The 26,402-nt window shown below is 38.4% G+C and overlaps 1 protein-coding gene across 1 annotated transcript in view; it reads right to left on the minus strand.

Moving 5' to 3' along the window:
* Positions 1 to 26,402, minus strand: part of LOC127434951 (deleted in malignant brain tumors 1 protein-like) — a 50,168-nt gene that overhangs the window by 23,572 nt on the left and 194 nt on the right. Inside the window, exons 2-14 of the mRNA XM_051687996.1 lie at positions 26,019 to 26,299; positions 12,918 to 13,250; positions 12,368 to 12,680; positions 11,887 to 12,260; positions 9,571 to 9,879; positions 9,098 to 9,406; positions 8,408 to 8,716; positions 7,706 to 8,014; positions 5,526 to 5,834; positions 5,015 to 5,317; positions 4,591 to 4,896; positions 4,178 to 4,272; positions 3,974 to 4,093 (exon numbers count right to left, since the gene is read on the minus strand). Coding sequence (XP_051543956.1) covers positions 3,974 to 4,093; positions 4,178 to 4,272; positions 4,591 to 4,896; positions 5,015 to 5,317; positions 5,526 to 5,834; positions 7,706 to 8,014; positions 8,408 to 8,716; positions 9,098 to 9,406; positions 9,571 to 9,879; positions 11,887 to 12,260; positions 12,368 to 12,680; positions 12,918 to 13,250; positions 26,019 to 26,299 — 3,670 coding nt within the window. The remainder of the gene's footprint in view (positions 1 to 3,973; positions 4,094 to 4,177; positions 4,273 to 4,590; positions 4,897 to 5,014; positions 5,318 to 5,525; positions 5,835 to 7,705; positions 8,015 to 8,407; positions 8,717 to 9,097; positions 9,407 to 9,570; positions 9,880 to 11,886; positions 12,261 to 12,367; positions 12,681 to 12,917; positions 13,251 to 26,018; positions 26,300 to 26,402) is intronic.

Raw genomic sequence — 26,402 nt, forward strand, 5'->3', positions numbered from 1 at the left:
TGTTAAGGATAGTGTACAGTATGCTGAGTTGATAACCTCAAACACGGGTTACATTGGTAACTTCTCATTTACACCAAGTTTTGTTCTGAAAGAAAAATGCAACAAATAGGCCTAACATTGAACTATAGGCCGGCATCCGCTCAACCAATGCAAAGCGGGCACATTTACTTGGGTGACCCACCCAACATCTTGAGAGATGTTAAATAAATAAAACACATACTCTTATCTCTTGCTGTTGCTCATGTGCCAGTGAGAACCCCTTCGTGTGGCAGTGGAGGCACCTGGCATGCATGACATAGGTTGCAAATCACTGGTTTACTGATAAATATAAATATCCATTTACGCCAAGGTGTGTGTTCATGTTTTTTTATTTAATTATTTTTACGAACTAGTAAATAACAAAAAAAAAAAAAAAACTTTGTGGCAGTTTTTTATTTATTTATTTATTTTAAAAATGGAGAAGTTCACATTTGGTAAACAAAACTTTGTAAAGGCATTCAAATATGTTATGCGGTATACTACTGTGCCATTTCCGATCCAGTTACTAAGTCAATATGCAAATGCCCTGTCTCACATAATACCATTGCTAGATGTTTGCATGATATGTGCCCAATTTGTTTACAGGTACATAAAATTTGCAGTAAGGAACCAGCAACTAGTTTCTTTGAAGTTTGGGCTATATTGGCAAGTCATCTTCAGACCTGACAGCATTTATTAGAGATTTAGAATGATGTGTGTTGTGAAAAGTGCTTTACAAATAACAATGACTTGAAATTATGAGCAAGACTTTCTTGTTCACATTTATTCATTTGGCAGATGCTTTTATCCAAAGTGACTTACAGTTCACTTATTAAAGGGACAGTCCCCCTGGAGCAACCCCCAAGGACACAATGGTGATGGCTGTGGGGATTGAACCAGCAACCTGATTACCAGTTATGTGCTTTAGCCCACTACACCACCACCATGTCTTCTGTTGATTTGTTTAAACAGCATTTACATGTATTTTTTGTAAATGACCACTATGGAAGAAAGTCCTTTATTTGAATACATTATAATGGCTTATTTACAGCTCTCATGAACAATGATTAATACATTGCAAAGTCTCAACAAGCAAATCCCCAGGCTTTGAAATATGGACAATCAGCTGCTTTTAAATCCTCTATGTAAATCTATTGATTATGTTGTGCAACTATCAATGCAGATAATACATTAAATGCATCCATACTCTTAATAGTGAAATGAGTGAAAGAAAAACTGTTAATACCTTCCAAAAAGGCCCTGTGTTCAGTCTGTTTGTCTAATTCTAGTACAGGATTAATGCTGGCTTGTTTAGTCACTTATACAATACAGTAATTTCAGGGTAAAATGTTATAAACAGGACAGTATGAATAACATTTTCACAATACGTGGCACACTAAAATTTAATTTTGAGAAAGGAGCATAATTCCTTTAATACTTTTCAGTGGCAGCACTGGGAATCAGATCTCTAGATTTTGTGATTTACAGAATTTACCGAATGCTTTTTTGTCATAGTTTGAAACACTTCTTATCCACTCCATCAAGCCCATTTCCCTCTCCTAGTCTTTGTGATATTTCTGCGTGAATTTTCCCTATACTTGTCTGTCAAATAAACAGTGGCGCTTGCTAATAATATGGCAATATATTTCCTTTATGAAAGGCTTTGTTACTTTTAGAAACAGTACAAACTTACAAGTATAATGACAATATGTATAGTGAGGGTTTGTTATAACTACTACAAAATTTTGCATATATTTTGTGGTGTGTACTTTCCATCCAGACAGTAATGCTCTCATTTTTTTTAATGGAAAACAAATGACCCTTAACTCTGAGCAGGGTGTAGATAAGACAAAGAAAACAAACAAACAAACAAAGAAGCATAACTGTGTACTAAACAAGTATTGTGGAAAGCAAATAAAGTTAGAAAAAACATCCCCACATAGATAACTGATAGGACTGAGGTCAGGTTGATATGAAGTGGGCTCTGAATGACATTTTTATTTGCTTCATACAAAAAAAAATGTGTTTGTATTTTTCTTTTTTACCACCACAAGCACCACATTAACTCCCTGTCACCAGAGTTTTGATAATTTTGATAATAAGCTTTAATTCACCACCACTTCAGTCTATTAATCCTTAAAGTCATGCATTTTTCACTAGCTACAGTTGTATATTTACCGGTAGTTGTAACTTGTATATTTAGATTAGTGTCTGTATGTGTTTTTATGACAGACTATTAGAATGGCAACTGTAACAAAGTTCAATGGAAAGGAGGAGGTGAGAACCGGCCTGCCGGCAGGTCATCCCCGCCTCTTCGCACCTAGGAGGGTGACAAGGGGAGGGAAAAAACAACAACAACAAAATGAGAGGGAAAGGCCAACACGGAGCAACAGCGGGAGAGAGTGAGAGAGAAAAAAAAAAACATACTCGCCAGTTCTCCGATATTCCATAGCCTGGTCCTCGGCCACTCCTCCACCCTCTATAGGAGGCGGATAGGAGGCAGTCCTCCAGCCCCTGGTGGACGGAACGCCACGCCACGTTTTCGGTGGACGGTAGGGGTCTCCCTACGGGCCAGGAGCCCCTCCCTGCTCGCGGTCGACGGTCCTTTCTCGACCCCACCGCATTTTAGCGGCCGGTAGGGGTCTCCTCTGCCCCTGGTAGCGGCCCTGACTGCTCCAGGCAGTCGGCTAGGAGCCCTTCCTCCCCTCGCGGTCGGCGGCCGTTCCTCCACTCTCAGGCGGCCGGGCTTCTCCGTCCCCCAGCGAATGGCCGTGGCTGCTCCGTTGGGGTGGATGGTAGTGGCGAGGAATCTACTATGCTGCATCCATCCTCCTTCCCGGATTTAGGCACCAGTGTAACAAAGTTCAATGGAAAGGAGGAGGTTAGAACTGGCTTGACAATATAAATAATGTTTAGTGATAAACTTAAACAAAAAGACAAACACATACAGGGCAGCTGCCCATAACTCTCTCTCTCGAACTGCTGCCTCCGGTCGCCTTTATCCCTCTTGAGGACTTGATTAGCCTGATTAGGTGCCGGGTGTGCAGCATCACGACCCGGCCCCACCCTCCTCCCTGCCACAGCAACACTATACAATAAGGTTTTATTTGTTAGCATGAGTAAATGCATTAGGTATCATGGACTATTCTTTTAAAGCATTTATTAATCTTGGTTAATGTTAATTTATAAAAAATAAATTTAGTTTAGTTCATAATGCATTAACTGATGTTAACATATACAACTTTTAATTTAAAAAATGTGTTAGCATATGTTGTAATAAATACCAAGATGAATAAATGCTTTAAAATTATTGTTCATTGTTTGTTCATCTTAACTAATGTAGTTAACTAATGTCAAGTTATACAACAATTTTACCTTTGGTCCCCCTATAATGAATATTTGGTCACATCCTTAGATTACAGGCTCAATTACTGGTCATTCTTTTAGTCAAGTTGAGAAATTTTGTTTTCTAGTACTCTGTTAGGCTTAAAATTGTAGAGCAGATGTTGTTTAATCTCTTCTCAATATTTTAGGGAACTTGTAAAGTTTAATGGTTAGTTTGTAATATAATATGTATGTGAATATTCTCTTTTTTCAGATTGAATTGGAGCTTTACATTGGGACATAGAAGAGGAAACAAGAAGGTGGAGTACATGCAAAAAATAAGGTGGATGGAGATGTTCCTGGGAGTTCCACAGCTTGTGAGTATTTAGTGATTTTCTTGCTTATGCAATAATGAGAGCATTTACAGAAAAATTAAACATGCAGCCAACAATAAAAATAAATGCAATTTTAATTTTCAGTTTACTTATAGTGAAAATTACTGTAATAAAAGGCATATTTTGAAACAAAGACATGTTACAATATATATATATAAATTAGTGTCTCCTGCTTTGTCACACTGGACACACCATATCCACATAAAACAAATATGCATTAAGCAAAGGGTTTAAACGTATTTCTTGCAATCTGGTGAATTTGTATCCTTTTTTATGTTTCTCTGAAACACTTCTCCATTAGATTGCATCTTCCATTGTAGGGTAATATTTCCCACTTCTTTTAATTTCTGCCTGATCTGTGAAAATAGTAAACAGAGCAAAGATTGAAATATTATTTCTAACAGTCCTAAAGTAATAATGACCTTTTGTCATACACTCACCTCATCCAAAATCTTCACCTCATTATTTTTAATATTTGGGACAATGTTAGGATCAACCGTAAACTGAAGTCTCACCACTTGTTTTTTTCTGCTCTCTGAAAAGATTAGTGAGAGAAAGTAACAGTCTTCAATGTTGGAACACATCAACATCAATATAAGTAATATTTCCTCAGCATAAATCAATGGAGCCAAGAGGTGTATTCTGAGTCTTATCTTATTCAAGCACAGCTTTTTATTCATTATTTGATTAACGGATATAGTTGCAAATGTTTCATGTGCTTGTATTTGTATAGCAATTTAAACATGTCACACTTCCCAGTTGAAATAGCATTGGACTATTTGTTCACACTGACCACTCTTTAAGTTTAAATTAACTAATTGCACAGTAAGGGAAACTGTTTATATTTACTTACTTTCACAAATGACTCCTGCATCTTTTTCATGCCCACAGTTGTGTATTCCCCATCCATTTGATCTACAGCTCATTAGTTTGGATTCCCTCCCGTGACAGATTACATCATCCATCCATATTGGTCCGGATCCCTGTCCAAAATAAGCAACACTTTTTGTCTCAATAGCATTTCCACAATCCATCTCTCTACACACCACTTCAGCATCTGATAGATCCCAGCCGTCACTACACACTGTTCCCCACTGACCATTATGGAGAACCTCCACTCTTCCAGAACACCGTCTGTTACTATTCACCAGTCTAATCTCTAGGAAACAAAGGGATGGTATATAACTGTTGTGCAAATATGTTTATGACATTCCATCACTTAAGTTTAAAAATGTACATCATTTTTGTTAGAGATTTCCACTCAAGGTATAACCTACCACGACAGACAATGGCAGCATCTTTTTCATGCCCACAGTTTTGTATTGCCCATCCATTTGATGAACAGCTTCTCAGTGTAGACTCTGTCCCATGACAGTTTACATTGCCGAGCCATATCATCCCTGTCCCCTGCCCAAAATAAGCACCTGTCTTTGCCTCTAAAACATCCCCGCAGCCCATCTCTCTACACACCACTGCAGCATCTGATAGATCCCAGCCATTATCACACACTGTTCCCCACTGATCATTGTGAAAAACCTCCACTCTCCCAGAACAATTATTTCCATTTACCAGCCTGGTCTCTAGAACAGATGAAGGGCCAAAGATATTTTTTTTTAACAGTTTAGTTTCTGTGCTTGAATTGTTTCAATTAAAGATTCAAAATGAACACTGATCCATTTTCTAACCTCAGCTTCATTATGTTTAATTAATACTTTTATGCTTTTATTTATACGTATTAAAACCTCAGCAGATAACAACAGTAATTAAGTATCAAGGTTTTTAACTTACGTTGACAGAAAACCCCAGCATCCCTTTCATGCCCACAGCTGTGGATTCCCCATCCATCTGATACGCAGTTCTTCAGTGTAGTTTCTGTTCCATTACAGTTTAAATTATTCATCCATACTGGTCCTGATCCCTGATCAAAATAAGCACCAGTCTTTGCCTCTATAACATCTCCACAGCCCATCTCTCTACACACTACTGCAGCATCTGATATATCCCAGCCATTATCACACACTGTTCCCCACTGACCATCATGAAGAACCTCCACTGTACCAGAACACGAGCCGTTACTGTTGGCCAGTCGGACTATACCTAAAATGTATTGAAATGAATGTAACATGAAGACAAATATATAAATCAATATCTAAAAATGATCAAGTTTATATAGAAAGTAGGCCTAACCATAGAATATTTAAAAATTTGTATTTATACTCATAAACCCCTGCAGATATAGTCCAGGCCACGTGGCGCCCTCTATCGGTGCACAGGCAGCAATATAAAATAATTTATCATGACAATCCAGCTCTTTTGAATTGAGTATGAGTTTTTAAAATGATAGCTTCCCAAATGATGGCTATAGATACAGGACAAATTAGCTAATCATCATGGTAAAAGAAGGTTGGATTCTCCCATAAATAGCCTATCCATATGATTTGATATGAAGTGCCCATAACTGTCATGTAATTAATGCTTTATTATGGGTATTTAAAGAAAAGGAGACTGTTCATCAACATGCACAGAACGCAGAGGCCAATTATGGTCTTTAGCTGGTGTATACATGCAAGATGGACAAAGCTGAGCAACAGTCATACTGGAAATATTTCTGGTGTCTTTTATATCAGTCTCAATGTTGTTAACCTGTTACGTTCTTTTGGAGCACACACATATGTGCAGCTGATCAGATTGGAGGCGGCATCAAGCCAATCGCTGTGAACAGTTTTTCTCTTATTCAGCCTTTGGTGGATTGACAGTGCATCTAAATATGGCACTAGCTAATATTTGTATGCAAAACCTTGATTAAAAAAAAAAAAAGTTGTGACAAAACGTAATTTTGAATTAATCGGATAAAAAAGCCTAGCCATAATTTGGTGTAACCACCTTTGCCTTCAAAAGATCACCAATTCTCCTAGGTACACCTGGACACAGTTTTTCTTGGTTGTTAGCAGATAGGATGTTCTAAGCTTCTTGGAGAATTTGCCACAGTGCTTCTATCTATTTGGAGTGTTTCAATTGTTTCTGTCTCAGGCCTGGGTAACTCAGCGGGTATTGACGCTGACTACCACCCCTGGAGTCGAATCCAGGGTGTGATGAGTGACTCCAGCCAGGTCTCCTAAGCAACCAAATTGGCCCGGTTGCTAGGGAGGGTAGAGTCACATGGGGTAACCTCCTCGTGGTCGTGATTAGTGGTTCTCGCTCTCAATGGGGCACGTGGTGAGTTGTGTGTGGATCGTGGAGGGTAGCATGAGCCTCCACATGCGGAGTCTCCACGGTGTCATGCACAACGAGCCACGTGACAAGATGCGCAGATTGACAGTCTCAGAATCGGAAGCAGCTGAGACTTGTCCTCTGCCACCCAGATTGAGGTGAGTAACCGCGCCACCACGAGGACCTACTAAGTAGTGGGAATTGGGCATTCCAAATTGGTAGAAAAGAGGATAAAATAAATAAATAAAATAAAAAATGGCTTCTGTCTCTTCATGTAATCCTAGACTGACTTGATGTTCAGTGGGGGGCTCTATGGGGACAATACCATCTGTTGCAATGCTCCCTGTTCTTCTATTATATTCTATTTGCAAAAGGAATGTTTGGAAGTCTAAATGTATATTTCCTATTGTCACACTAAAGCTGAAGGTATACATAACCATCTTAAGAAAAATGTTTTTGTGAAACATCTTATGTGTGTGTGTGTGTGTGTGTATATATATATATATATATATATATATATATATATATATATATATATATATATATATATATATATATAATGATGTTTAGTTTATACATAATTACCATACTTTCATGTGTGCTATTTCATAGTTTTAATTACTTTACTACTGTTCTAAAATGTGGAAAATAGTAATAACAAGGAATCAGTAGGTGTGCAGACAGTGATTTGCTGCCCCTACTGGATTCATACAGGACTGTTTAGAAATCTGAGAACATGGAAATAAGCTTAAACATACCTCCACAAATAACACCAGCATCTTTTTCATGCCGACACATGGATGTACCCCATCTTGTATATTTGCAGTTCTTCAGTGTAGACTCATTGCTGCTACAGTTAACATCTTGCATCCATATTGGTCCTGATCCCTGTCCGAAATAAGCACCAGTCTTTGACTCTATAACATCTCCACAGCCCAGTTCTCTACACACCACTGCAGCATCTGATAGATCCCAGCCATTATCACACACTGTTCCCCACTGACCATCATTGAGAACCTCCACTCTTCCAGAACAAGTGTTACTGCCATTTACCAACCTTGCATGAGCTGATGTTTACATGTTCATCCAATATTAGGCAAAGAGAAGTATAAAGAAGTCAGTCATGTATTATGCAGCGCATGCCAATGCTCACTTACACAGTGTTTGATTTGTTATGATTTGTCTTGACATCTTATTAAATAGGCAATACTAATATTAATATAAATATATTGATAATTATCAACCATTGTAAATTGTTTCAAATCTTTAAAAAATTAATTAACTCATGGTGGCTGGTATGACATTGGAACCAACAAAAAAACTTTAATTTAATAATATTCAGATAACAAGATATTCTCTAATTACTAATATTACTTCATAATGAATAGACAAATCATATAGACTGGGCCTAAGGCTGTTCTCCTGTAATAAACATTTTATTTTTATTATTTTCTACTCACATTGACAGATGACTCCAGCGTCCTTTTGGTGCCCACATAAGTTAATTCCCCATCCGTGTGATCCACAGCTACTTAGAGTAGACTCATTCCCATAACAGTACACATTATCCATCCAGATTAGGCCTGATCCTTGTCTATAATATGCACCAGTCTTTGCCTCTACAACATCTCCACAACTCATCTCTCTACACACCACTGCAGCGTCTGATAGATCCCAGCCATTATCACACACTGTTCCCCACTGACCATTATGAAGAATCTCCACTCTCCCAGAACAATAGTCATCACCATTCAGCAATCGAATCTTGCCTATACAGCAGATATTAAAGTAGGTCAGGGTGTTCAGACAGAAAAGTATTCACCATTCACATCAGAGCTGACATAGACATGTGTGATTTCTCAGGACACCTATTTCAGTCATTTGTGTCAGGTAGTTAAGATGTTTTATGTGTGGAATTTAAAAAATGCTTACAGTCTAGATGTTCTTGATCAAAGGTGGCACTTGGCTTCAATAGTTTTCGAACTATTGATCTATTGCATGTTATAAAATGAAGCATTACTAAATTATCCTGGCAGATAAATATATATCTATCCCAGTATTGTTTTATTTTTATTACTACTGTAAAATTCTTGTGCTGTATTATACAATGCAGAAAGAAGTGAAGCATTGTTGTGAAGTTTTACTCTTACCTCCACATGTAACGCCAGCATCTTTTTCATGGCTACAGTTCTGTTGTACCCTTGTACTTATTACACAGTTTTTCAGTGTAGACTCTGTTCCATTACAATTCACATTACTCATCCATTTTGGTCCTGGTCCCTGTCCAAAATAAGCACCAGTCTTTGCCTCTATAACATCTCCACATCCCATCTCTCTACACACCACTGCAGCATCTGATAGATCCCAGTTATCATCACACACTGTTCCCCAAATGCCATTATGAAGAACCTCCACTCTTCCAGAGCAAGAGCTGTTACTATTTGACAGTCGTACTACACCTAAAATGTTATGAAATTAGTCAAACACAGATAAACAATTTGAAGGAAAGTTGGCATTTTTGAGATATAAATCCTGACAGCCTAAAAAACCACCTTACTTGTTAATAGAAATAACAGCTATATTTATTTAGCCCAAATAAATCCATATTTAAGAATAAACATACCTCCACAAATAACACCAGCATCTTTTTCATGCCCACATGTGGGTGCTCCCCAACTAGTAAAAATGCAGTTCTTCAGTGCAGACTCATTCCTGCAACAATTTATGTTTTGCATCCATATTGGTCCTGAGCCTTGTCCAAAATAAGCACCCGTCTTTGCCTCTATAACATCTCCACAGCCCATCTCTCTACACACCACTGCAGCATCTGATAGATCCCAGTAATCATCACACACTGTTCCCCACTGACCATCATGAAGAACCTCCACTCTCCCAGAACAAGAGTCGCTGCCATTTGTTAACCTCACATAGGCTGATAGCGTCCAATATTAGACAAAATTAAATATAATTAAGCCAGACACACATTCTGCAGTACAAACTGATGCTCACATAAACAATTTCTAATTTAACATGATTTGTTAGATAAGATACAGTACTGTGCAAAAGTTTTAGGCACTTGGGAAAAATGTTGCATAGTGAGGATGTCTTCAAAAATAATGCCATAAATAGTTTTCATTTATCAATTAACATCATACAAAGTCCAGTAAACCAAAAAATGCTAAATCAATATTTGGTGTGACAACCTTTTCCTTCAAAACAGCACCAATTCTCCTAACTACACCTGCACACAGTTTTTCTTAGTTGTTGGCAGATAGGATGTTCCAAGCTTCTTGGAGATTTCACCACAGTTCTTCTATCTATTTCACCTGTCTCAATTGCTTCTGTCTCTTCATGTAATCCCAGACTGACTCAATATTCAGTGGGGGGCTCTGTGGGGACCATGTCATCTGTTGCAGCTCCCTGTTCTTCTGTTCTATTTTATTCTATTCTATTCTATTTGCAAAAGAAACGTTTGGGAGTCTAAAATGTATATTTCCCATTGACACACTAAAGCTGAAAATATAAATAACCATCTGAAGACAAATGTTTTTGTGAATCATCTTATGTGCCTAAGACTTTTGCACAGTACTGTATGTGGACCATTAACCTGTTTGACAATAAGAACAACAACTAAATCCTAAAGGAAATACCAGTGCTTACAAGGCATCAAAAATTAAATGATCCATAAAAAGAGGATAAGGAAGGAAAGAGAGACAGAGAAGATGGGGGGCCGAGCTGATATTTAATCTTGTTAAAAATAAATAAGCTATTTACACTAGGAAGCGTGGCTTTTTGCACTCCAATAGTCTGATGGAAACACAGAAATGTAAGAAAAACTGTGCCCCTAGTGTTGCTGTAGTGGTGTGGGGTGTAACGACGGTGTGAATGTGCTTTTCTCATGAGGATGGTCCGGGTTCGATTCTGCCTTTTTGTCCCACTTTTTCCCATCCTGTTTCTTGTCTACACTCTTAATATTTCCTTTAATACTACTTATAATAATAATAAATGTAAAAGTTGATAGTTGGGTGATAGTCACAGTTAAATTCGGGTAGTTGGGAGAAAGGTTTGATCCGGCTAAAATTAACCATGGTAGTAATATTGTAGTAACCATGTTTATTGGCCATAGTTTTAATGCAATTAACCATGGTGTAATATAGTTATATAGTTATTTTTCCTAACTATAGGCTGTTTGTGGTTGCTATTTAACATAGAAACATGGCGCATTAATACAGAATATGCTATGCCTGGTGTATATTTATGGTCATTTTATAACTGCTTCAAACATGGCGCATCCAATTAAAATTCAGGGTCAGATCTATCCATGTTATAAATGTAAAATGTATCTATTCAGTTTATTATTATTATTATTATTATTAGTAGTAGTAGTAGTAGTAGTAGTAGTAGCAATAGTAGTAGTAGTAGTTTCTTTTTGCCATATTATCTTACTTAAACTGGTACTAACTAAAACGTGTTGGGAGTGTAATCTACTCAATGTCTGTGCATAATGTCATGATGTCATTACAGAGCTTGCTAGACATGAATGGAATTCTGTTTTTCTTCTTTCTCTTTTTTTCAATTTTCTTGACATACTGACTCCATTTAAAGGTACCGTATAGTTTTTAAGATATTTAAGATTGAAATGTAAAAATCTCCCAATGATTTACATTAAACCATTACATTACGTTACAATCTAACTGAAAACATGATGCCATAATAGCCTTATTTTAGCTTGTTTCCCATTCCTCTGGCATTCTTCCATTTTTCTGGATCATTATCAAAAACATCAACTTTTTAAAAATAACCTTGAAGTGTCATAGGATTTTGGGGGTATTCTGGTATAGTTTTATGTCATTTTGTTGCACTCAGACCTTCTAGTATTCTTAAATACATAAATGTACATCACAACAAAATTTTACTTCCATGAATATTTAGGACTCACATTGGCAGATGACTCCAGCATCTTGTTGATGCCCACAGTTGTGTACACCCCATCCCATTGATGAACAGTTTTTCAGTGTAGATTCACTCCCTGTACATTGTACATCGTCCAACCATATGGATCCTGAACCTTGTCCAAAATATGCACTGCTCTTTGCCTCTATAACATCTCCACAGCCCATCTCTCTACACACCACTGCAGCATCTGATAGGTCCCAGCCGTCATCACACACTGTTCCCCACTGACCATCATGAAGAACCTCCACTCGTCCAGAACAAATGTTGTCACCATTCACCAACTTGACAGCTATTTTCCACATTAAAAATATAAAGACAAAAGAATGTTGAAGGGTTATTGGTTGTTTTTGGAATAGTCTAAGTTGTTATGCAATGTTACATTCTATGTGGCACTCAGATCCTCTAGCATTCTTAAATACAAATGTACATCATAACTAAATTTTAATTCTATGAATATTTAGGACTCACATTGACAGATCACCCCAGCATCCTCAGAATGAACACAGTCGTGCATTCCCCATCCATTAAATGTGCAGCTCTTTAGAGTTGACTCAGTCCCTAAACAGTTGACATTATCCATCCATATTTGTCCTGTTCCTTGTCCAAAATAAGCAACTGACTTTGCCTCTATAACATCTCCACAGCCCATCTCTCTACACACCACTGCAGCATCTGATAGATCCCAAGAATCATCACACACTGTTCCCCATGTTCCATTATAGAGAAACTCCAATCGTCCAGAACAAGTGTTGATTCCATTTACCAACCTAACCAGGGCTAATTTAAAAAAGAAGAAAAAACGGTAAAAGAATAGAAATGTATTCTGTTACAGTAAACCTTCACTCTTCCACTACAAAAGCTGTCACCATTCAGAACAATATTTTTTTTTATTTGAAAGAACAAGCATTTCATTAATATACGAATTGTTCATGTACTATAGGTCTTAAACAATTTATAATTCCTAAAATACAATATCAAATCTATACTGCAGTTCTATGAATATTTAGGACTCACATTGACAGATCACCCCAGCGTCCTCATAATGATAACAGTTGTGTATTCCCCATCCATTAAATGTGCAGCTCTTTAGAGCTGACTCAGTTCCTAAACAGTTGACATTATCCATCCATATTTGTCCTGTTCCTTGTCCAAAATAAGCAACTGACTTTGCCTCTATAACATCTCCACAGCCCATCTCTCTACACACCACTGCAGCATCTGATAGATCCCAGTAATCATCACACACAGTTCCCCATATTCCATTATGGAGAACCTCCACTCTCCCAGAACAAGAGTTATTGCCATTCACCAGTCTGATTTCATTTCCACTAGTCGCAGTTGTGCAGCCTAATCATGTTAGGGAATCATAGATGCAGATATTTTTTTTCATAGACCCTTAATTTGGAAGGTATTATTGTTGAATGACATTTTTATGTGTTTATTTTAAGAAAAAGGTTGAGTCGAGAGATTGAGTTTTGTTTCAATGTATAATGTAGGTGTCCTTACCCAGAAGCAAAATTAGTTGCATGGACCACAACATATTGGCTGTAAATATATTTAATGTGATATTAGATATGACATATTCCTTGGTTTACTCTATCAAGAATTCTCACACAAAACATGTATTGCTTTGTCCTATGTTCCTCTCTCATATAGGATAGCTATTATTAATCTGTGGTGAATTAATGTAATTTTAAATTGCAGACAATCAACTGATTTATTAGGTTTATTAGGCACAATTATGGCACAATGAATTTACATTTGCCCTCTAGCAATGAAAACATAATTAGCAACTTGAAAACTTGTTAAAGTTGTGAAATCAGGTGATTTAGATGCTTTTAAATGTCAGCATGTTGTCAAACTACATGGGGTAATTTGTCACAATAGAATACAGTGGCGTAAGTTTTCACCTCCACCAAAACAAAATCTACACTTCTCTTTAAAGGAATATTTAGGGTTCAACATAAATTAAGCTCAACTGACGGCATTTGTGGCATAATATTGATTACCACAAAAATAATTTTGACTTGCCCCTCCTTTTCTTTAAAAAAATAAAAAATGGTTTCCCTTGATGAACTTACAATGAAAGTGAATGGGAGCCAGTACATTTCTGCCTTTAAATACTCCAAAAATTGGCCCCATTCACTTCCATTGTAAGTGTCAGGATCTCTGGTTGGTGAGTCATTCTGTTATGTCGTGCTTCCCGCTTTCCCCACGTGTCTTTGTTTGTTTGCTATCCCGCATGCTTGCAGTTTGGCGGGCTCGCTATCCCGATCAGCCATACCTGTTCCTTGTTTCCCTTCCCCTTTATAATGCCCTTGTGTTTGCTGTCTTGTGCCAGATTGTATACCTAGTTACTGTTTGGTCTCTCGTCAGTCTGTTTCCCACTGTTTTGTTTCTGTGTTTCTGTGTTCAGCGCCCAGTCATTCCTCCTCATCGTTGCCTTCCTTACCCGGTTTCAGCAGACCCACCCCGCTCACCTTCCCACCTTGGTTCACCTGGTTTCCCTTTCACTCCACCGGCTGTTGTTTTCCATCTCTCCCCTGTCGCTTCTCTGATCCATTCCCCTTCAGCTGCCTCCTGCTCTGCTTTGCTTTTCACAATGTGTGTGTGTTGACTTTATTGTCATTCTTGGATTTCATTAAAGCACTGAACATTATCTTTTATTCTCTGGGTCCTTATTGACTGGTCCTGACAGAAAGTGCCTCACTGTAACTTCAATTTTTTATCTTTTTTTTTTTTTTTTTAAGAAAAGGATTGTATTGAATAGGCCTTTAACCATGGAGCTATGCCTTTATCACAGTCCGCGTGTCATCACATCTGGCTCCGAATAGTAGCGTAATCAGACATCTGCCCATCGATCTGTCAATGGACGATCACAGTTTTTATAAATAAATTAAGCCAACTTGGATGCACTTGGCAGTAAACATCAGCCATTTAATCTTTACTTTAGAATAACACAGCACTTCACCGTGTGCTATCGAGCACTTTAATGTGTAATAGTATCTGAGTGAGGCGATTATCAGTGCAAAGTTTTCCCAGTTCATGAGGAGCTGTGTGTGCTTTCCAGCTCACTCCCAGAGGATTATTGTGCTCATCTCAAGTTTGAAGAGACACCGTTTAAGTGTTTTATTGTCGTTGTTTTCACTATTATAAATATAGTTGTAGACACTGGGACATTTTCATCTTTGTGTTTTATTTACATTGCATTCAGTCGCGACTCGCGAGTGGACGCTTCCCCAATCATCGTACTCAAACCACAAGAGTATAACCCCCCAATTACAATGATTAACCTGTTATTTTCTGTAATTAGATTCTGGGATGGAAATGTTTCTTTATTTGAACATTTTTAAATGGATCTTATATCATACATGGAGATTATAACAAGTACATGAAAGCAATGTGATCATTATCATCGCAAATACTCTGTATTATCTTTACTCAGAATATATGTCTTTTTTTGTGACTTACTGCATACCCCTGTCTTGTTCTAATGCTCTTTAAAGTGTAAAGGTACTCATGTTTATATATATTCTTGCATTCCTCTAATAAAAAATATACTTATACTCTGTGAAGTGTTTCCTGCTCACATACATCCTGTTTAAAATAATAAAACATGATGCCATTTTTCTTTACTTCATCATCCCTGAGTTATGATTGTACGGTGAGGTAGGTCTGTTTAGATTAAGTTTTTTTAATGAATTGTACATAAAATAGGCCATAATTCTGAGCTGTGGGTACTGCCATTGAAACAGACTGCGGTGGAAGTTGTTTTACGCTAAGCGAAGCTTCCACTCTGTGAACGAAGAAGTGGGATAAAGGCCTATTGAACCCGGAATATTCCTTTAAAGGTGCACTCAGTAATTTTTTGAAGTATGTCGAAGTGGCTTACATTGTCTGACACCTAGTGGCCTGGATGCTGCAAAAATTCAAACACAGTAGTTTCAGTTACCAATGACATTGTAGAAATTCACTATGCACTGTAAACTGCAATTAATTTAATCCATGAATGAAAGTGTCCAATAACAGGGCAGCTACTAAATTGAGTAGTATTCAGCTGGTCATGTGATCCTAACATGGCTGCCCCCATGAGGTTCCCCTGCTCCATGTAGAATAAAAGAGCTTTTATAAGGTTACTGATATGACTGGATGCTTCATCTCACATGAGTGGTCATGATTTTATGCATATGTTTCAAAATTACTATTAATTTCCTCTACGTCTATGCCTGCATTAAACAGCCTATGATAGGCTTTTTAGGAAAGTTTTAAAATTGAAACCATTATGAAGCATAATTCATGAAACAACAAAATGGAAAAGGTAAGACAAATATGAAAATTGTAAAACTGTATAAATTCATGACATATAAAACATGTGACAACCTGCCCTGATAAAAAAGTGACAACATGCCCTGACCTGATTTTCATGAAAAATACCTTTGTCCTAGACCACATTTAAACCTTTCTGTAAAATCTGCCTTCATTATATAGTTGACCCTTGCCTTAATGAATACCATTGTGGTTTGGTTATGTTTACTTGTTTACCCAAGAGCTATAACAGAAAATATGATAATAGTGGAAATAGATTTTGGAGGATAGAATTAAAAAAACAAAACAAAAATATAATTTAAGAGGGTTTTGAACTAGGAGTTTGAAACCAACATACAAACCTCTGCTAGAGAAAGCACACACATTTGCGCAGATGGACTTTTGATTCTAAATCTAACTGATATAGCCCTTGTGACAACTAGCCTCGGTCTCCACTATAAATTTCATGACTATTCAGTTCAGTCTAGAATGTGCTAAATTATCAAACAAAAATGTTAACTGTAGTCTATGTAATTCAGTATGATTTGCACATCAATTCATCAATTAAAAAAACACATAATTACACAAATGAACAAATTAATTTGAAAACAAAGATAATATATTATATATATGGTAATGTCTTGCCTGTAAATCCTGTTTAGATGGTTCTTTGTGACCTCCTTCATTTAGAATTGTGTCAGTCGGTTTGTAAAGTGCTGTATGTGACAGTTATACTCACTACTGTACTTTCCACTACTTCACCCTAGACCACACCCATTCAACCTGAACATCTGCTGTAATCCAGAGGTTTCCTGATTAATATAAATGTGAACTAACAAATTTACATTTTATATTTTCAAAATGTAAACACATTTTGCAATACATTAAATGCTTAAGATAGTTTAGATGCTCTTAAACTGAAAGTTTTGTTTTGTGCCATGCCATGTGTGGTATATTTTTAGATCAGAACAGAATGCGGTAAACAAAATGTTATCTAGGAAATCAGATATGTTTGCTACAACAACCAAGTGACTATTTCAACCTAACATAAATATGCAAACTGTTCATTCAAAGGAAATATGAATGACTAATTTGTTCACTTGGAATAGTTGAGTTGACCTTTATTCATGGACTTTTTGGTTACTTTTATATTTCCTTGTGCTTTTTTTTTTTTTTTTTTTTTTTTTTTTTTTTATCAGTAGGGACCACACTAAAAAGTTCTGACTCTTAAAACAGCAGAGCACTCTCCTATCCCCTGGTTAGCTTCTCAGATCTACCAAGTTTCTTTAAAAAAAAGAAAGCTCTGCTGTGAAACACAATAATCACACAGTATAAAGGTGCTTAACATGAGCAATGCAAATTCACAGCCCATTTCAAGAATGAGAGATAGAGAGAGAGAGAGAGAGAGAGAGAGAGAGAGAGAGAGAGAGAGAGAGAGAGAGAGAGAGAGACTCGGGTTGAGAGACTAGGTAACAAATGTCAGACATAAAGGGATTTGAAAAAGGACTATTCAGTGTTTTATAAGAAAGAGAATTGGGGAATTTCAGCAGGCAGTTGAATCAATTTTGGTATTGTATATTAAAGCACACAAATGCATTATCAAAACCAGCATTAAAATTTGTTTACTGAAATTAGTATCATTAGTAACTTTTCGAAAATTAATCTTATAATAAAAAGCTAATTTATCCCATTGTATAAAAACTAAATAGCCCAACATTTACTTAAAAGTTTAAGAGTCACACACTGTATTTACGAGTCCCCCAGATAAAGATAATTTAGTATATAATAATTAAAATAACTATAAATATAATTAATAATATACTTCAGATAATTCAAATACATCATATTCATATGCTGCCACATGACTGGCTGATTAGATAATCGCATGGATGATTGTTGGTGCCAGATGGACTGGTTTGAGTATTTCTGAAACTGCTGATCTGCTGGGATTTTCACACACAACAGTCTCTAGAATTTACTCAGAATGGTGGCAAAAACCAAAAAACATCCAGTTCTGTGGATGGAAATGACTTGTTGATGAGAGAGGTCAACAGAGAATGGCCAAACTGGTTTGAACTGACAAAGTCTATGGTAACTCAAATAACCGCTATGTACTATTTTGGTGAGAAGAATATCATCTCAGAATGCCAGGTGGCTTTAATGTTGTGGCTGATCGGTGTGTGTGTGTGTGTGTGTGTGTGTGTGTGTGTGTGTATATATATATATATATATATATATATATATATATATATATATATAGTGGATATAAAAAGTCTACACACCCCTGTTAAAACAGCAGGTTTTTGGGATGTAAAAAATTAAACAAAGATAAATCATATCAGACTTTTTGCACCTTTAATGTAAAAATTACAACTTATGTAATGCCACTGAAAACCAAAGTGACACATTTCAGAGAAAAAAAATTGAAAACTTAGAATAACTTAACTGCATAAGTGTGCACACCCTTTTATAATTGGGTATGTGTTTTGTTTGAGTATGTGTTCAGAATCAACCAATCATCAAGCTCATATGAAATAGTACACACCTGTCTTCACCTGAAGTGACTCTGATTAACTCCAAATAAATCTCAGCTGTTCTTGTAGGATTTTTCTGACATCTTCTTGGTTGCATGCTACTACAAGAGCCGTGGGCCACAAAGAGCTTACAAAGCATCAACAGGATCTCATTGTTGAAAGGTATTGCTCAGGCTGATCAAATAGGCTCTGGGCTACAAAAACATTTCCAAGGCATTAGATATACCATGGAACACAGTGAAGACAGTCATCAACAAGTGGAGAAAGTATGGCACAACAATGACATTATCAAGAACAGGACGTCCATCCAAAATTGATGAGAAGACAAAGAGAAAACTGGTCAGGGAGGCTGTCAAGAGGTATACAGCAACATTAAAGGAGCTGCAGCTCTTTATGGCAAGTACTGGTTGCTCCCTACATGTGACAACTATCTCCCATATTCTTCATCTGTCTGGGTTATGGGGTAGGGTGGCAAGACCAAGCCTTTTCTGACAAAAAAACAAAAAAACAAACAAAAAAAAAAAAACATCCAAGCCCAGCAAAAACCTATATCATGTCCCCTAAAACCATATGGGAAATGTGTTATGGTCTGAAGAGACCAAGATTGAACTTTTTGCCCAAAATTGTAAAAGGTATGTTTGGGGCAAAAACAACACAGCACATCAGCAAAAGAATACCATACCCACAGTGAAGCATGGTGGTGGACGCATCATGCTTTGGGGCGGCTTTTCTTCAGCTTGAACTGGGGCTTTAGTGAAGGTGGAGGGAATCATGAATAGCTCCAAGTACCAGTCAATTTTGGCACATAAACTTCTGGCATCTGCTAGAAAGCTGAAAACGAAGAGATCTTTGACCTTTCAGCACGACAATGATCCATAGCACACATCCAAATCAGCAAAAGAATGGCTTCAGTGCAAAAAAAAAAAAAAAAAACAACAAAAAAAAACAAACAAGATTAATGTTTTGGAATGGCCCAGCCAGAGCCCAGACCTGAATCCTATAGAAAATCTGTGGGGGGACCTGAAAAGGGTCGTACACAGGAGATGCCCTTGCAGTCAGTCAGTCTGTGTTGTGTGTGTTTTTTTTTTTTTTTTTTTTTTGCTATATTTAACAGTTTTCAGTTGTTCACCCTAGAAAACACCAATAGCAACAAAATAACCTAAATTCCGGTTTTAATCAAAAGATTCACCAACTAATGTAGATGTTATTTGTATAATTTGTAATGTTTCATCTAGGTGCTGTGTTTTTGTTTTCTGTTACCCAGTAAATAACACATTAAAGAAGTCATCAAAAGATGAGGGTGAGGGAACTGTACATATAATGGTGTGTGGTAAATGATACTGAAAGTAGAGAATAGAGAGAGACATTTTGGCGGAATGATCCGCCCCTCCTGCTCGTCATCGTCGCCCCGCCTCTTAGGGCTGCCCTTCAGCCAGGCTCAAGACGGGAGTTGGGCGGGAGAGCGAGAAGAGGTTCATAATTAATAAGCCTAGTTTAGTCAGCGACGAACGAAGCACACCTGAAGGGGATAGTGCTTCATAACCGCTGTCTTTAAAACGCAGAGCGCACCTCTTCTCGGAGCCGGCTTCAAATCTCCACGTGCACACACTGGCATTCTCGCACGCCCAGGACCAGAACTGGGAGAGTTCGGAGCTGGACGAGATGGTGTGCTGCCGGACCCGCTCTTCGGACCCCCGGACGCGTTAATGAGTCTTCGGGGGGTGAACAGCTCACGTTGCCGCCGACGGGCTAGATGCCGGGCCGCCTTCCCCTCACGCTTGCAACGGGCCTGGGAAGAATTTTACGTTTATTGTTGTTTCCAATAAATGCCTCTCCGAGGCTTGACACCACACACACTGTGTCTGTCTCTTTCTCACTATTAACACACATGTTTTTCTGGTTATAGTGACTCTCACAATCAAGTGACTAATCCAATAAAAAAACATGCAAATCCTCCCTCCTAAGGGAAAGTCAGCAGGATGTTTGAATGATACTTACCCAATTTGTTTACAGGGAAACGAGATGAGCTCCGTAAAGTACAAACAACTAGGATCTTTCCTTGGAGGCTTAGGTTACATTGGACAATCTTACTTGATGAGAAATGTAAGGAACTCCTCAATCATAGATTCATTAAATGACAGTACTGTTCTAATCATTACACAGGGATGTCTGAGCTACAGAAGTCTGTAACAAACTGTTCTAGTGTTCATGAATTTAGACTCCCCCCCCCCCCCCCCCATTATATGTTGCTCCAAATTTACTCAAGTATGTTCGATAAAACTGGCTGTGATCCCATTGAGATATTTCAGTACTGACAGATTTGATGAGTATGTATGATGAGAAAAAGCACACAGCAAAATTTTGTTTTCTTAAACCTTGAAAGACTTTACATTCAGTTATTGCAATGCCATCCTATTAGTTTTAATTAGTTTAAATCAAAGTATAGGATGTTGAATCATGTCATACCTATCAACATTTCAGCATAGTTAGTAAATATGTCTATTTAAGTTGATTCACATTTTAAATCACAAATGCATGAAAACATCAGTTGAATGTTGTTCTAACATCAAACAGCAATGTTCTGCAGACAAATTGACACCTATAAGATGAAAACATATGCAACAAATAGATGTCTCTATCAGGGCCATGACGACCAATATTTTGCTCACACAGAGGTATTTGAGTTCACATTTGGTTTCATGGCTAATAATTTATTGGGTTATAGGTGAATTATATATTTTTCTCAATGATTCTAAAAGTGGTTAGACTGCAAGAATTCACTTTGAGAATGATGATGATAGATGATAGTTTTTTAAGGTACTCAGAGAGGAGGAGCTGAGAATTGCAAGTCAGATAAAAACACCTGACAGTCTCCTTGACTTAATCCCACACCATCTTGAAGATGAAGACACTGCAGAAAAGGAGTTTAATTTTAACAGGTGAAAGAAATCGTATAATGAGTCGTTGCCTGTAGTTTATTAATGTGTTTTATCTTATAATGACATGTGTAAATATTTCTGAGTTTATTTTGTTTGCCTCAAATGCTTATCAAAACTTATTTACAGTTTCTCTTTGTCTTTTTTGTTCATAAAAACATTGTGTAAATTGTAAATACTGAAGTAGTAAATACTTTTATATGGATACTTCACCCAAATATGAAGAATATGTCATTATTACCTCACACTCATGTTGTTCCAAAACCATATGCCTTTCTTAAATAGCACACAAAAGGAAATGTTAGGCAGAATTACACCAGTCACCATTCACTTGCATTGTATGGAAAAATATGCAATGAAAGTGCATGGTTACTGGGAATAACATACGGCATAACAAATTCTTTTGTGTTCCACTGAAGAAAAAAGTCACAGCATTGTAACAATGTGAGGATGAGTAAATGCTGACAGAATTTTAACTATTCCTTTAATACTAAGGTACTAAACCAAAGTGTATTAAAACAGGATTTTTCGTCATAAATAATAAATATGTTGATGATGGTGATATACTTTAGTGTTGCGCAAATATGTTTTTGCTTGGGTTCAGCTGGGGTGCTGCCAAAAAAAAATTGCTGAAATGTTTTGAACCATAAAAATCAGCCACTGCAAGACCCTGACATTTACTGGATGCTGATTTATGAGGGAAATCAATCAATGTAATTATGTTTCTTTTCTTTTCAGGCACAATGCTACATACCTTGTGGCTGATTCTCCTGCTGGGTATGAAGAAACATACACATACGCACACAGTTGTTCTTATTATAAAGTTACTCTCAGTAGTACTGCTGGTATTACTTGGTATGAAATGTTGTCCCAGGTCACTGCTTATGTCAAATACTAGATGACTGTGTATGACATGTTCTGTTACATACAGATTTAGGAAATGGACCTCCATTCAAAGCTTTTTCTGTGAGGTTAGTAAATGGTTTTGACCGTTGTTCTGGACGAATGGAGGTTCTTCATAGTGGAACATGGGGAACAGTGTGTGATAAGGATCCATCAGATGCTGCGTGTAGAGAGATGGGCTGTGGGATTATTATAGAAGTAACATCAGTTGCTTATTTTGGAGCAGAACTCTTGTTCTGGAAGAGCGGCTGTTCTCTATAATGGAACAAGGGGAACAGTGTGTGATGATTACTGGGGTCCATTAGATGCTGTTGTAACGTCGACTGGCAATGACAGGCAGACGATGATGATGTGCACCCAAGTTCAGTTTATTCCTTACATTCGTGGTAAATCCAGAAACATGAAACCAAACAAACTTGACACTAAACATGAGCATGACTTGACCTTAGCACACCAGCACAAACAATACCTGACCCTGATACAATGGAAACATGAGACTTAAATACATGGACAAGGGAAACATCAACCAATGAACAGACAGAACTATAAACAAGATAACAAGACAATGACTATGAACCAATGACATAACAGAACTAATAACAAGGCTATGAACCAATAGGAACAAGACACATGAACATGGGAAACACATGACAAGATCACATGACAATGAAACAGGAAATAACATGACATGGAACTACATTTCAAAATAAAAAACATTAACAAAACATGACATGGAAACATGAACATGAACACCTCTAGACATGACAGCTGCAGTGGTGTGTAGAGAAATAGGCTGTGGGGATTTTATAGCAGTCAAGACTGATGGATATTTTGGACAAGGCTCAGGACAAATATGGATGGATAATTTACACTGTAAATCAAGTGACACTAAACTGATGGAATGTACATTTAATGGATGGGGAATACATAACTGTGAACATATAGAAGACGCTGGGGTCATCTGTAGCCGTGAGCTAAACCCTTAAATACATACTTCCTTGTGACTATATTCTGATGATAATTTGAATACATTTTCAAAGGCCCCCCTTGTGCCGCCAAAAGAGCACCAACCCACATCTCAGAACATCATTCTGAGGCACTATTCTTCTCACCACAATTGTACAGAGTGGTTATCTGAGTTACCATAGACTTTGTCAGTGCGAACCAGAATGGCCATTCTCTGTTGACCTCTCTCATCAACAAGGCATTTCCGTCTACAGAACTGCTGCTTACAGGATGTTTTTTTGTTTTTGGTACCACTCTGAGTAAATTTTAGAGACTGTTGTATGTGAAAATCCCAGGAGATCAGTAGTTACAGAAATACTCAAACCAGCCCAAATCATTGAGATCACATTTTTTCCCCATTATGATGGTTGATGTGAACATTAACTGAAGCTCCTGACCTGTATCTGTGTGATTTTATGCACTGCACTGCTGCTACATGATTGACTGATTAGATAATCGCATGGATGATTGTTGGTGCCAGATGGGCTGGTTTGAGTATTTCTGTAGCGCTCCCTGGCGTGACAACAGATCTGCCACAAAATTCAGGCACTGTGGGATGTGTCGCATGTAGGGAGAGGAGATGACACCCGTTCCATTGGAGGAGGCATTGTGTCATACTCATTAATTGTGGCGATCTGATTCTGTCCTGGCGATTTATGTACGCCACTACAGTTGTGTTGTCCGAATGAATCAGAACATGGTGATTCACAATGTCAGAATGAAAGGCCCTCAAGGCTAGAAAGACAGCCAGTAGTTCTAGGGGGTCGATATGCCACACTCGCTTTGCACCTGTTCAGGTGCCAAAAGCTGAGTGCTCATCGCACACCATTCCCCAACCTTTGTTGGACATGTCCGTGGTCACCGCTTTTCATCTGAATACTTCACCCAGCATAACACCTTGCTGATAGAAGGCCAGAACTATCAAAGGTGCTAATGCAGCCAGTCAGTGGCGAGTTACCCCAATGCGCATGCGTTGTGGTACGTCATTTGAGCCAATACTGGAGAGGTCTCATGTGTAACAGACCTAACAGTATGATGGCGGATACTGCCTCCATAAAACCCATATCTTCTGAAAAGACTTTAATGGACATGCTTTCCCCAGTTTGAACTGGAATAGACACTGAAATTTGGGCAGATATACTGACATGCCCATTAGGGATCGCGCACAGCGAGACGGCAGTCTTATTGATTCACTCGTTACAGGAGACAGCGCGCTGCTCGCCACAGGGAAGCGGTTTATCAAAATGTGTGGGGTGTGATAGACTGACAAGCAGGGTTCAAGTGAGGGCTCGCCGTGCATCCATGCTGCGAGACAGCGGGCTTGCTATAGGAGACAGAATGATGCTCATCACAGAGGAGCGGTTGATATAGTGTGTATGTGTGTGTGTTAAGTGTCTATGTGAACACAAAACACAGAAACACATTTGTGCATTATCCTGGTGACCTTAGGTGGGGAATTAGCAGTGCATAAATACGTGCATCTCAAACAGGCAGCGAACAGGTAGCACTACATTGTTATGTGGACACAATCACACAAAAACAACATATGCGAGACATCCTGGTGAACACCAGCTGGGAGGAGAGTGAACAGAGCACGAGCGCTTTTTGCTTTTGTGAGAATATATTTTATCTGGACATAATCACACAGAAACCACATATGCATAATCTCCCAGCAATCTCAAGCAGAGAGTGAAAATGAACCGTGTGTAAATGTATGTCTCGAGCAAGTGCGGCGAGAGTGGATGCAACAAGCACTTTCTCTATTGTGTAATAACATAGTAAATGTGATCAACACACTCAGAACCACATAGTATATGTGAACAACACACACATAGCCATATTTGTCTACCATCCCGACATACCCGGCGGGGACCAGCAGCATGTGAATATGCTCACCTCGACCAGCGGGCTCATTTCTGCTTCTTGTGATGAGAGATGAGAGATTCTTGAACACAACACACAGAAACGCATTTGTCTACCATCCCGGCGTATTCGGCAGGGATGAGTAGCATCCAAATGTGCATCTCGAGCAGCGAGCGCATTTCTGTTTCTTGTGAGAACATTCTTTAATCGAACACACGGTTCTTTGCGTGGCTTCTTTGATGGCTCAGCTGACTTTGGCAGAGCCGGAGCAGCAGGGGCTGGCTTCTCTGCCTAGTGCTAACCCGAAGTAGAGAGGTGAGTCATAGACTGAGTAACTGGTGACTTTTTTTATGACCTGCAGTGCCCTCCTGAGGCAATCACGAAATTTCGTATCACATCCATGACTCTGTCATGGTACGTGTCAGCTTGAGTCGACATCTGGTTTTTAACCGTGGTCCTCTGACTCTAACGCCAACACTTCATGGGGCGAGTTAACACGGAGGTCATCATTTGATGGCAGCTGGACTGTCGAATCAGCTCTTTATCAGTGGCTTGTGCACACACCTCACCCTCGCTGGGGGGAGGGGTGGCAGCATCCTCCATGGACCACTCGTCTGTATTCTGAGGCTGCGAGAGACATGTGTCATCCCCATCGTCAGAACTGCCAAACCTGACGAGGCTGTGCGTTCCCACAGAGGGCTGGAACTCATCACTCACACATCGTACCGGCGAGGATGCTGCGTTTGAAGATTGAGAGGTTTGCAGGGTTTGTGCCAGCATGAGATCCTCCTCAAATCCATCCAGCTCAACCTCGTACCCCCGCCGTGACCCCTCATGTGGACCCTTGGATCTAACACAGTGGAGGTGTGTAGGAGGGTGCAAGAGGTGGAATCATCCCTCAGAATGAGGGCGAATCTTGAGCAAAGTATCCTGAGACTTATGTTCTGATGGCC

This window comes from Myxocyprinus asiaticus, chromosome 45 (genome assembly GCF_019703515.2).
Source record: "Myxocyprinus asiaticus isolate MX2 ecotype Aquarium Trade chromosome 45, UBuf_Myxa_2, whole genome shotgun sequence".
NCBI classification, from domain to species: domain Eukaryota; kingdom Metazoa; phylum Chordata; class Actinopteri; order Cypriniformes; family Catostomidae; genus Myxocyprinus; species Myxocyprinus asiaticus.